Source organism: Oncorhynchus keta, chromosome 17 (genome assembly GCF_023373465.1).
Source record: "Oncorhynchus keta strain PuntledgeMale-10-30-2019 chromosome 17, Oket_V2, whole genome shotgun sequence".
Classification (NCBI taxonomy): domain Eukaryota; kingdom Metazoa; phylum Chordata; class Actinopteri; order Salmoniformes; family Salmonidae; genus Oncorhynchus; species Oncorhynchus keta.
The window spans coordinates 14,840,006-14,853,450 of NC_068437.1; the positions used below are offsets into that span (position 1 = coordinate 14,840,006).

At 45.4% G+C, this 13,445-nt stretch overlaps 1 protein-coding gene across 1 annotated transcript in view; it reads left to right on the plus strand.

The window, feature by feature from the left end:
- Nucleotides 1-2,335: 2,335 nt before the first annotated feature.
- LOC118396491 (voltage-dependent calcium channel subunit alpha-2/delta-4-like) overlaps nt 2,336-13,445 on the plus strand; it is a 72,471-nt gene continuing 61,361 nt past the window's right edge. The window contains exons 1-2 of the mRNA XM_035790735.2: nt 2,336-3,429; nt 11,665-11,746. Coding sequence (XP_035646628.2) covers nt 2,822-3,429; nt 11,665-11,746 — 690 coding nt within the window. The 5' untranslated portion in view covers nt 2,336-2,821. The remainder of the gene's footprint in view (nt 3,430-11,664; nt 11,747-13,445) is intronic.

The window sequence follows — 13,445 nt, forward strand, 5'->3', positions numbered from 1 at the left end:
CATGCTCCTGTGGAGCAGTCAATAAGACACTAACAGCTTACAGACGGTAGGAAATTAAGGTTCTCAGTTGTGAAAACTTAGGACACTAAAAAAGCCTTTCTACTGACTTTGAAAAACACCAAAAAAAAGATGCCCAGGGTCCCTGCTTATCTGCATGAACGTTCCTCAGGCATGCAGCAAGGAGGCATGAGAACTGCAGATGTGGCCAGGGCAATAAATTGCAATGTCTGTACTGTGAGGCACCTAAGACAGAGCTACAGGGAGAAGGAGCGGACAGCTGATCGACCTCGCAGTGGCAGACCACGTGTAAGAACACCTGCACAGGATCAGTACATCTGAATATCACACCTGCGGGACAGGTACAGGATGGCAACAACAACTGCCCAAGTTACACTGTAAAGCACAATCCCTCTATAAGTGCTCAGACTGTCCGCAATAGTCTGAGAGAGGCTGGACTGAGGGCTTGTAGGCCTGTTGTAAGGCAGATCCTCACCAGACATCACCGGCAACAATGTTGCCTATGGGCACAAACCCACTGTCGCTGGACCAGAGCGGGATCAATTTGGAGGTTGAGGGTCCGTTATGGTCTGGGGGCGGTGTGTCACAGCATCATCGGACTGAGCTTGTTGTCATTGCAGGCAATCTCAACACTGTGCGTTACAGGGAAGACATCCTCCTCCCACATGCGGTACCTTTCCTGCAGGCTCATCCTGACATGACCCTCCAGCATGACAATGCAACCAGCCATACTGCTCGTTCTGTGCGTGATTTCCTGCAAGACAGCAAGAAGAGCCAGACAGCCAGCGAAGAGCCAGGATCTCAATCCCATTGAGCACTTCTGGGATCTGTTGGATCGGAGGGTGAGGGCTAGGGCCATTCCCCCCAGAAATGTCCGGGAACTTGCAGGTGCCTTGGAGGAAGAGTGGGGTAACGTCTCACAGCAAGAACTGGCAAATCTGGTGCAGTCCATGAGGAGGAGATGCACTGCAGTACTTAATGCAGCTGGTTGCCACACCAGATACTGACTGTTACTTTTGATTTTGACCCCACCTTTGTTCAGGGAGACATGATTCCATTTCTGTTAGTCACATGTCTGTGGTACTTGTTCAGTTTATGTCTCAGTTGTTGAATCTAGTTGTGTTCATACAAATATTTACACATGTTAAGTTTGCTGAAAATAAATGCAGTTGACAGTGAGAGGACGTTTCTATTGTTGCTGAGTTTATATCTGAAAATAACATGGTTGTTTTGCATGAATGATTGTAGAGGTAGTCGTCCTTGATCACACCTTTTATTACACATTGATTAGATATTATGTAAATTATAGGTTTTCTGTCAGTTTTGTTGTGTATTACCTAATGTGAACTGTAATGCACTGTAGCATATACGACTTTTAGCACTTCTAAGGGCAATTTGAAACATCTCTGCATTGTTTGTTATTGGCTAACTGGTAGTCAAAACGACTACATTTAGAAGATATCATTATGTTGTGTTTTGGTGATTAAACCAATCTTCTCATTACATTTCACAAACTATTATTTTGAATCAATGTTTGTGGTGAGAGATTTGTGAAAATGTACCACATACTTGTGAAAATAGTACCAAAGCGATTTTTTAAAAATCATAAAGGTGTGTGTGTGTGAGTGCGTGTATGTATCTGAGCATGCTGTGCATTTGTGCCGTGTGTGTGTTCATTCGGTAATGCTCCCTCCTGCTTAGTGGTGCTCCTGTGCCAGAGTGCCACATTGCCAGAGTGGCCGGGCGGGATTTGGCTTGGCAAGCGTGTTTATGTTGGAGGGGAGTATCAGGCTTCATTAGATATCCCAGTCCAGCACTGCCTTTGCTAAAAAAACGTTGGGGCTTTTATTTATCATCCACTGATTGGATGGACAAGAGCCTGTCTCCAGAAATCACTATAATCCTCTTAGATAAAACAAACCCCTCATCCAATCCTCCGCTTCGATCCCCCCTCGCTCTCTCCCTCCTCCTCTCTACTTTCCCTCCATCCACCCCTCCCTTCCTCTCACTCTCCTATCCCCATCTCGGTTGGGGTGGGGAGTTTTAATCCAACTAGGTTACGCCCTAAATTTGATGACAGAGTAGGCAGCGTCGGAATGCCGACAAATCAATGGCTGCTGCAAGCCTCCCTCCCATCATTTTTCTGTGGGTTATTTTCATCTCGTCGTTGTCAGTGTGACGGCACGTCTGTCTGGTCTGTGCATAACCTGTTCATCTGCTCTGGTATTCCAGAGACCAGGAAAGGATCCTTCACCGCCAGGATGCAGAGAGGAACTACAGTATCTAGATCTTGTGAATGACCACCATGCAACTTTTGATGAATACCTCTTAGAGTGTCGTCTTCATGGTTGATCGACGGGTCACAGTGATCTAAACAGTGCCTCTTCATTGTGTCATGTTGGAGTGTTTTGAGCTTCTCAACTTCTAACACTAGAAGGCAAGACTTCTAACACCAACAGGAGAATGCTGTAGTGCTTTAGGATTGGAAAAAGGAGAGGTTGGCCTGTGGTTTTGAGAGAATGAGAAGATAACGAGAAAGACTTGGAGGATGACAGAATCCCGACTGCGGGTATTTACGGACTCAGAGGAGGACAGTATTCCGGTTCACATATTCAACACAGTCAAAAATGACGTCATGGGGCTTCCACTTCCTTTAGCCGACATGAGAACACTTTCCCCCACAGACTCATTGGGATGTTCCTCGACACTTTCCTGAGGCTTGCTGATCCTGAGGTGCGTTGTCGTTGTTTTGTTGTGTGCTGACTGAGACATTGGAGAGGAGCCATAGATACCACCGGTACAGATGTCTTCCTCAGGCGACACAGTGGGCCCAGGCAGGATGGGACGACTACCCAGGGCTGACACAGTGGACCCTTACAGGATGGGACTAGGACCCAGGGCTGACACAGTGGGCCCAGGCAGGATGGGACTAGGACCCAGGGCTGACACAGTGGGCCCAGGCAGGATGGGACTAGGACCCAGGGCTGACACAGTGGGCCCAGGTAGGATGGGACTAGGACCCAGGGCTGACACAGTGGGCCCAGGCAGGATGGGACTAGGACCCAGGGCTGACACAGTGGGCCCAGGCAGGATGGGACTAGGACCCAGGGCTGACACAGTGGGTCCAAGCAGGATGGGACTAGGACCCAGGGCTGACATAGTGGGCCCAGGCAGGATGGGACTAGGACCCAGGGCTAACACAGTGGGCCCAGGTAGGATGGGACTAGGACCCAGGGCTGACACAGTGGACCCAGGCAGGATGGGACTAGGACCCAGGGCCGAGCCAGGTGGAGTAACGAACAGGCTGGGACCCAGAGGGACTCCAGCGGGGCTGAGGCTGGGCCTGTGGATCCTGTGTTTCAGCTGGTTCTGCTTCACTGCTCACGCTCAGATGAAGATACCACCTGAGACGTGAGTAGCCCCTTAGTGCTATCATGTAGTACGGCTCACCTCCAACAGTCACTCCTTTAAAGTTTCTATTCATACAGGCTACTGAGGCTTTGTGTGTCAGCTACACCTCAGATGTGGAGGCACAAGGGGGCTAAATCTATCACTTGGTGCAGTGGTATTCTTACTGTACTATCTCAAATATATAATTCCCTGTTGGTCCAGCACTGTGTGATATGTAGCAATCCTCCAGTTGGCCTTTGATGTTGATGAGTCTCCACAGTTTTATCAGCAACTTGTCACCCTGAGATTGACTGTTACAGTACCCTCCTAACAAATGTAATTGTTGCACTTGGAAAAATTTTGAGGAAGCACATTTTCTGACCAGCCGAATCCATCCATTTATAGTAGGGGGACAAAAGTGCTAAAAGGCATATAAGGAGGAGGATTTCTAGGTTGAACCTCTATTCCAATACGGTCTGTCTGACTGACTGGCTGGTTATTGTTGTTTATCTGCAGTCAGCTGCTGTTCGGTTTGTTTCAAGGCCTGATTACACATTGACCCTGATTCCTCTCTCCTCTGCCTCCGCTTCACTCCCTCCGCTATAATTGAACCCCATCCAACTGTCACCAAAATCACAGCACCTAAAAAGGTCCCATGAGCCAGGGAGATTAATCACGCTCGAGTCCCACACTCTGCACTCTGCTTGTCAGCCCGTCTGGCCCTGTGTTCACATTCATCTCTCATCCCACCATATTAGGGGACAGTGCCAGCGGTCAGCCAGGCCAGTTCCACAACATGATTTGATGTGATGTGATTCATCATCCAGCGTCAAAGCCAGGATTTTTTCCCCCCCTTGCTTTCAAAATCCAGATTTTCTCAACTTGTGGGAATTCAGCCACCATTTTACTTTTGCTGGAAGAGAACAAACATCGTCATCGGGTCACTCAGTGTGCTGATGTGACGGAGTGTTTGTCACGTGGTTTACTACATTACATTTTGCTTCATCCCATTTGGGACAAGGCGAGCCTTGTCTTTGTGATAAAATACATTGCAGTTTCCCCAAGGCACAATGGGGAGTGCTGGCTGTTCTGCGCTTGTCTGTGTTTCTGTAGATTAGATTTTGTAGGCTAATACAGGGCTGGCGTTGGACAAACAAGATATTCTCCTGAGCTTACATACATTTAAATCCTTGAGTCAGGCCGAATATCGTATTGATTGACCCAAAGCTGTCTCGCTCTTCAAAGTTGCCAACAGCTTATTGCTGGCAGTTCCACTGGTTTTTAAGCCAGTGTGTTATAGATCAAATGTACTTGACCCACTAACAGGCAACATTTGGCATAGGACGTCATTGTCTTGCTTTTGCAACTAGTAGTAAATCTGACCATGATGAAACGAAAGACTCCATAATGACATCCTTGCAACCGGTTTTGCCAACCAAGTTATTTTTTTACCAAGAAGCATTTCTCCCATAGGCTGCCAATTCCCAGTAAGCAGTGGTCAGTTCAGTCACTGCCAGTGGCAGGAAGTGGTCCAAAGTGCCGGTCGTATGATCGATTGACCACTGTTATTTTGCAGGACTCTGCCCTCACCCATTTGGGCCGGGCCAATAGCCAGGGGTATCACACCACATTGGTAGACAGATGGTCATGCAGACCGGAGTGTGTTCTCAGAGGAACCTCCTGTGAGCAGACCTGCATGTTAACTTGTACCACACTGGGTCCATCACTGCCTGAAGCCTCAGCGGGACTGTGGTAGTCTGATCCAATGTGTTATCACTGCAGACCTGGATTTAATTTGATTTGAACGGTAGTTTTAACTGTGCTTTGCGGAAAGTAACTATTTTTCCCAGGGGAACCAACAGTTACTTTGGAGGGTGACTCCAACTATTTGAAAACAGATCTCAGCAAGTGACTACTTTTCAAAACTATATTAATACAGATCTGAGAAAGCTAAAACTTTTTACAAATATTTTAGTCCAGATCACAGGAAGTTACTTCAACTAATAGCAGGGCTGTATCTGGAACTGCATGTTGATGATATAATGAATAGAGCACCCACAATCTCATATACTATTCCAATCTAGCTGACAGCCATATTTGATCTACACAATACATTTCTATCTGAACATTTGGTAAATGTCCATTCTTCTCAATGTCCATGAACCCAGGTGTATATAATCAAGTGAAACCAATTAACCAAAGATATTTTGTACAGATAAGTATAAATAAGTTGTGACGCTCAACTACTGTATGGCTCTTCGACATGACACTGAATATTTATTTTATGATACTTGAAAAAACTGTAATTCAAAAGCCAATTTGTAACAATGCAAACAGCAAGTTGGACACTTACACAGCAAATTCTCAAGTGTAATAAAATAAATAATTAACCGTGTTAAATCAACACCAAAAGTGTGGAGTCTGTGGACCCAAATAGACACTATTTCCCAGAGTGCATTGCCTTTCGAGTAAATTGTTGCATTCATCCATTTTCGATCCTATGGACTTCACCAATTGAGTTCCTAAGCGCTTACTTTTAAAAAAAACACAATGCCACACTAAATCAGGGAAGGTTAACTTTGATGGGGGTGGGTGTCACAAGAAACCGGAACTCATCATGAGGGGCCACAGTTTTAGAGTTCCTTTTGTGCAGTTCTACACATTTTGCCATGAGGCAAATATGATATTTTAGTCAGTCTCTGAGTGAGACTGACTAGAAAATCAATGGGGGTCTAATCAAGGTCTAATCCGGCCTAGCTGGCCACTAGACTAACTTACCAAACAAACAGTTGGCGGATGCATTGTTACGTACCCTTACCACCTGGGGGTGGCCCATCAAATCAAATCAAATCATATTTTATTTGTCACATACACATGGTTAGCAGATGTTAGTGTGAGTGTAGCGAAATGCTTGTGCTTCTAGTTCCGACAATGCAGTAATAACCAACAAGTAATCTAGCTAACAAGTCCAAAACTACTACCTTATAGACACAAGTGTAAGGCAAGATCCAGTAGATGGTATTGAGTGCAGTATATACATATGGGATAAAGAATATGTACATAAAGATATATGAATGAGTGATGGTGGGCTCCCTGCCTGTGCCATTAAACAGAGTGGCATAGGCAAGATCCAGTAGATGGTATTGACCATGTGCAGTATATACATATGAGATGAGTATGTAAACAAAGTGGCATAGTTAAAACTGTGGCTAGTGATACATGTAATCACCACCTAAACCCCATCTTTAAGGAATGCAAAAGTAGATGATATAAAGTGGCTGTTCCACTGGATACAGTATATACGTATGACTTAAATAAATGAAAATGTAATGAATAATGTAGGGTATGGAAACATTATATTAGGTAGCATTGTTTAAAGTGGCTAGTGATATATTTTACATAATTTCCCATCAATTCCCATTATTAAAGTGGCTGGAGTTGAGTCAGTGTGTTGGCAGCAGCCACTCAATGTTAGTGGTGGCTGTTTAACAGTCTGATGGCCTTGAGATAGAAGCTGTTTTTCAGTCTCTCGGTCCCAGCTTTGATGCACCTGTACTGACCTCGCCTGCTGGATGATAGCGGGGTGAACAGGCAGTGGCTCGGGTGGTTGTTGTCCTTGATGATCTTTATGGCCTTCCTGTGACATCGGGTGGTGTAGGTGTCCTGGAGGGCAGGTAGTTTGCCCCCGGTGATGCGTTGTGCAGACCTCACTACCCTCTGGAGAGCCGTACGGTTGTGGGCGGAGCAGTTGCCGTACCAGGCGGTGATACAGCCCGACAGGATACTCTCGATTGTGCATCTGTAGAAGTTTGTGAATGTTTTTGGTGACAAGCCGAATTTCTTCAGCCTCCTGAGGTTGAAGAGGCGCTGCTGCGCCTTCTTCACGATGCCGTCTGTGTGGGTGGACCAATTCAGTTTGTCTGTGATGTGTACGCCGAGGAACTTAAAACTTACTACCCTCTCCACTACTGTTCCATCGATGTGGATAGGGGGGTGTTCCCTCTGCTGTTTCCTGAAGTCCACAATCATCTCCTTAGTTTTGTTCACGTTGAGTGTGAGGTTATTTTCCTGACACCACACTCCGAGGGCCCTCACCTCCTCCCTGTAGGCCATTTAGTCTTTGATGGTAATCAAGCCTACCACTGTTGTGTCGTCCGCAAACTTGATGATTGAGTTGGAGGCGTGCGTGGCCACGCAGTCGTGGGTGAACAGGGAGTACAGGAGAGGGCTCAGAACGCACCCTTGTGGGGCCCCAGTGTTGACGATCAGCGGGGTGGAGATGTTGTTGCCTACCCTCACCACCTGGGGTGGCCCGTCAGGAAGTCCAGTACCCAGTTGCACAGGGCGGGGTCGAGACCCAGGGTCTCGAGCTTGATGACGAGCTTGGAGGGTACTATGGTATTAAATGCCGAGCTGTAGTCGATGAACAGCATTCTCACATAGGTATTCCTCTTGTCCAGATGGGTTAGGGCAGTGTGCAGTGTGGTTGAGATTGCATCGTCTGTGGACCTATTTGGGCGGTAAGCAAATTGGAGTGGGTCTAGGGTGTCAGGTAGGGTGGAGATGATATGGTCCTTGACTAGTCTCTCGAAGCACTTCATGATGACGGAAGTGAGTGCTACGGGGCGGTAGTCGTTTAGCTCAGTTACCTTAGCTTTCTTGGGAACAGGAACAATGGTGGCCCTCTTGAAGCATGTGGGAACAACAGACTGGGATAGGGATTGATTGAATATGTCCGTAAACACACCAGCCAGCTGGTCTGCGCATGCTCTGAGGGCGCGGCTGGGGATGCCGTCTGGGCCTGCAGCCTTGCGAGGGTTGACACGTTTAAATGTTTTCCTCACGTCGGCTGCAGTGAAGGAGAGTCTGCATGTTTTAGTTGCGGGCAGTGTCAGTGGCACTGTATTGTCCTCAAAGCGGGCAAAAAAAGTTATTTAGTCTGCCTGGGAGCAAGACATCCTGGTCCGTGACGGTGCTGGTTTTCTTTTTGTAATCCGTGATTGACTGTAGACCCAGCCACATACCTCTTGCGTCTGAGCCGTTGAATTGAGATTCTACTTTGTCTCTATACTGACGCTTAGCTTGTTTGATTGCCTTGCGGAGGGAATAGTTACACTGTTTGTATTCGGTCATGTTTCCAGTCACCTTGCCCTGATTAAAAGCAGTGGTTCGCGCTTTCAGTTTCACGCGAATGCTGCCATCAATCCACGGTTTCTGGTTTGGGAATGTTTTAATCGTTGCTATGGGAACGACATCTTCAACGCACGTTCTAATGAACTCGCACACCGAATCAGCGTATTCGTCAATGTTGTTGTCTGACGCAATACGGAACATATCCCAGTCCACGTGATGGAAGCAGTCTTGGAGTGTGGAATCAGATTGGTCGGACCAGCGTTGAACAGACCTCAGCGCGGGAGCTTCTTGTTTTAGTTTCTGTCTGTAGGCAGGGATCAACAAAATGGAGTCGTGGTCAGCTTTTCCGAAAGGAGGTCGGGGCATGGCCTTATATGCGTCGCAGAAGTTGGAATAGCAATGATCCAAGGTTTTTCCAGCCCTGGTTGCGCAATCAATACGCTGATAAAATTTAAGGAGTCTTGTTTACAGGAAGTCCAGGATCCAGTTGCAGAGGGAGGTGTTTAGTCCCAGGGTTCTTAGCTTAGTGTTGAGAGTTGAAGGCAATATGGTGTTGAACGCTGAGCTGTGGTCAATGAATAGCATTCCCACATAGGTGTTCCTTTTGTCCAGGTGGGAAATAGAAGTGTTGAGTGCAATAGAGATTGCATCATCTGTAGATCTGTTGGAGCGGTATGCAAATTGCAGTGGCTCTAGGGTTTCTGGGATAATGGTGTTGATGTGAGCCATGACCAGCCTTTCAAAGCACTTCATGGCTACAGACGTGAGTACTATGGGTTGGTAGTCATTTAGGCAGGTTACCTTAGTGTTCTTGGGAAAAGGGACTATGGTCGTCTGCTTGAAACATGTTGGTATTACAGACTCAGTCAGGGACAGGTTGAAAATGTCAATGATTACACTTGCCAGTTGGTCAAGCCATGCTCGGAGGACACGCCCTTGTAATCCGTCTGGTCCCGCGGCCTTGTGAATGTTGACCTGTTTAAAAAGTCTTACTCACATCGGCTACGGAGAACGTGATCACAAAGCCATCCAGAACAGCTGATGCTCTCATGTATACTTCAGTGTTACTTGCCTCGAAGCGAGCATAGAAGTAATTTAGCTTGTATGATAGGCTTGTGTCACTGGGCAGCTCACGGCTGTGATTCTCTTTGTAGTCTGTAATAGTTTGCAAGCCCTGCCACATACGACGAGCATCGGAGCCGGTGTTGTACAATTCAATATTAGTCCTGTATTGACACTTTTCCTGTTAGATTATTCGTTGGAGGGCATAGTGGAATTTCTTATAAGCTTCCGGGTTAGAGTCCCGCTCCTTGAAAGCAGCAGCTCTACCCTTTAGCTCAGTGTGGAGGTTGCCTGTAATCCATGGCTTCTGGTTGGGGTATGTACGTTCAGTCACTGTGCACTTATTGATAAAGCCAGAGACTGATGTGGTGTACTCCTCAATGACATCTGAAGAATCACAGGACATATTCCAGTCTGTGCTAGCAAAACAGTCCTGTAGCTTAGCATCTGCTTCGTCTGACCAATTTCTTACTGACCAAGTCACTGGTGCTTCCTGCTTTAGTTTTTGCTTGTAAGCAGAGGGGATAGAATTATGGTCAGATTTTCCAAATGGAGGGCGAGGGAGAGCTTTATACGCATCGCTGTGTGTGGAGTGAAGGTGGTCTAGAGTTTTTTTCCCTCTAGTTGCACATTTAACATGCTGGTAGAAATGAGGTAAAACGGATTTGAATTTCCCTGCATTAAAGTCCCCATACACTAGGAGCGCCACCTCTGGATGAGTATTTTCCTGTTTGTTTATGGCCGTATACAGCTCATTGAGTTCGAGCTTAGTGCCGTCATCGGTTTGTGGTGGTATATAGACAGCTACCAAAAATACATCTGAAAACTCTCTTGGCAAATAGTGTGTTCTACAGCTTATCTTGAGATGCTCTACCTCAGGTGAGAAAACCTTGAGACTTTTTTAGATTTTGTGCACCAGCTGTTGTTTATTTACATACATAGACAGCCACCCCTTGTCTTACCAGAGGCCGTTGTTCTATCCTGCTCGAAAAAGCTTAAAACCCACAAGCTGTATGTTATTCATGTCACCGTTCAGCCACGACTCGGGGAGACATAAGATGTTACAGTTTATAATGTCCCGTTGGTAGGATATACATGATTGTAGTTCGTCTATTTCATTATCGATTGATTGTGCGTTGGCTAATAGGACTGACGGTAAAGGTAGATTACCCTCTCGGCGTCGGATCCTTCCAAGGCACCTGGACCTTCGTCCCCAATACCTCTTTCTCCTGCGAATGACGGGGCTGAGGGCCTTGTCGGGCATCTGAAGTAAATTCTTCCTGTCTGAATCGTTGAAGAAAAAGTACTAGTCCAGTACGCGGTGAGTCATCGCTGTCCTGATATCTAGAAGCTCTTTTCGGTCATAAGACACGGTGGCAGAAACATTATGTACAAAACAAGTTACAAATAACACAACAAAACATACACAATAGCACAATTGGTTACAGGATCGTAAAACGGCAGGCATCTCCATCTGCGGCATTCTTTTTAATGAGGTCGGGAGGAGCAAACAAATAGCATTACGCCTCATTCCATTTGATTTCCATACAACACCACATTGGTAGTCTGTCTGTTGACATATAAAGAGAGAGTTCTATAGGTGCCTTAAAATCATAGCCGCGGGAAGTAGGGGTGCTTAGGGAGCTGCAGCACCCCCTGAAAAATCTGAATAGAAAATTAATAAAACAGAAGTAGTGCACTGGGCCTTTACTTTACTACTATTAGCAGACCGGTGTAGCCGTCTGTAGCGGGGGCAAAACATATTTCTAAGCATCCCGCGGCTATGCTTAAAATCCAATCATGTGCTTGAGGGGCACCTACATCAACCACGGACAGATTAAACAAATTTGGCATTACAGTTGTGATATTCATGGCCTTTTTTGGCACATGGGTCCAGTCTGGGTTTTGAGTGTCACGTAGACAGCAAGGCCAAAATCTTGATGATTATATTCTGTCATGGACAGGATGATAGATTATCTATCATCCCTCACTATCCATCACCTCTCTCTCTCTCTCTCTCTCTCTCTCTCTCTCTCTCTCTCTCTCTCTCACCTCTCTCAGGGTCCAAGATTGGGCAAATGTCCTTTCAGTGCAACTACGCGAGGCTACCACAAGATATTCGGGAGCTAACATTCTGCAAAAGGTAAAATATGGGTTTTATTTGGGGTTTGATCCCTAAACGAGAATGTGACCGAATTAACATCAACCATAGGACAGAAACAGCTCCACTTACCACACATATTCTCTGCCATTTCAACCCACTGATCACCATCTTCCCCATACTTTCCTTGTCTCATCACATGTATAATATCATGTGGAGCACCATATTATCTTCTAACGCCACACACTAAAAACAAATGGTTCTAAATTATATAGTTCCAAATAAGGCTTATTTGGTTGGTAACCATAGCAGAAGGTTGTTTTTCTGAAGGTTCCAACTGGAACCTGTATGGTGCTATAAATAACCTTTTCCTCAGGTTATATAAAGAACCATTAATAAAAGGTTCTATGTAGCACACAAAAAGGTTATTTATACATGGTTCTTTATAGAACCTTATAGAACCTTTATGGAGAATGGTTCTATAAAGAACATTTTTCAATCTCAAAAGTTAGTCTGGATTAGTAACCATATTATATTCTTAAAATGCCAGTGGATTCATTGTGTTTATTAACAAGTTGAATCAGGTGTGCTAGTTCTGGCACAACTGGGGGTCCCTGAGGAGAGAATTGAGAACTACAGACTTAGTCAACTGTTTTCAATAGACACAAGGGCATACATCTTTCATAAGACACCCTCACTCGTCGTAGTCATACATACCATGCAATTGCACAACACCACAGATTACATAAACTGTAATGACACTCTCACTCACCGTTGAACAAAAAAAGTTGTGCCCAAACCATTCCCCAAAATATTCGAATGAGCTGCTGTCCCTACATTTGAATTATCACTAAAAGAGGAAAGAATGCTTTCTTGAACTACAAAGAACCATAAAAGGTATGCTATGGTTCCACATAAAACCATCACCCTTCCCAAAGAACCTTTGAGGAACCCTCATTTTTTTGTAGAGTAGAGTGGACTGGAGTGGAGTCAAGGGAAGGGAGATACTTGGCACAGCTAGTGGCCCAGGGCAGCAGACAAAGACACACATGGTACAGAGCAGCTAGGCTACAAATGCGATCACACTAATATAATGTAGGAACCAGGAACTCTTTACCATAATGATAATCAGGATGTTGTGTCCTCCTGTACTTGTTTCAGATGGTCATGTCCCAATCTTGTCTTTACTATTTAGTTTGTTTGCTTGTCTCTACTCTTAGTTATAATAATTAAATGTACATTTTCATCTACTATTTTATGGTATGCTGATGTAGTCTATGCTACGTACTGGATCTACCTCAATATGTGATATTCCTGACATTATGATGACCATTGTGTACTCATTGTCCCTGTGAATTGCCAGAGGAAAAATACCTGTATCTAGCATAGCTGAACTCTCTCCCCAACAGAGCTATTCAGTCATGACTCCTCTAATAGCTTCAGAATACACAGTATGACGCTTTCACCCTTCAGTATATGGCTTGCTTGGATTAATTAGGATTAGTGAGTGACTTAATCGAGTAATTAAGATACAAGTAAAGTCAGAGAGCTCTGTTTCGTCTTCAAATGGCTTTACCTAATGGCTCACACTTAGCTTTCTGAATCAATCAGGCCCAAGAGAGAATGATACTACGTGCCACGTTAGCATGGCAATGCTGCAATTGGAGCTGAATTTCATTTCCTGTACTAATAACGAAACCAGATGATCAAATATGACATATCAGACAAACTTACAGACATG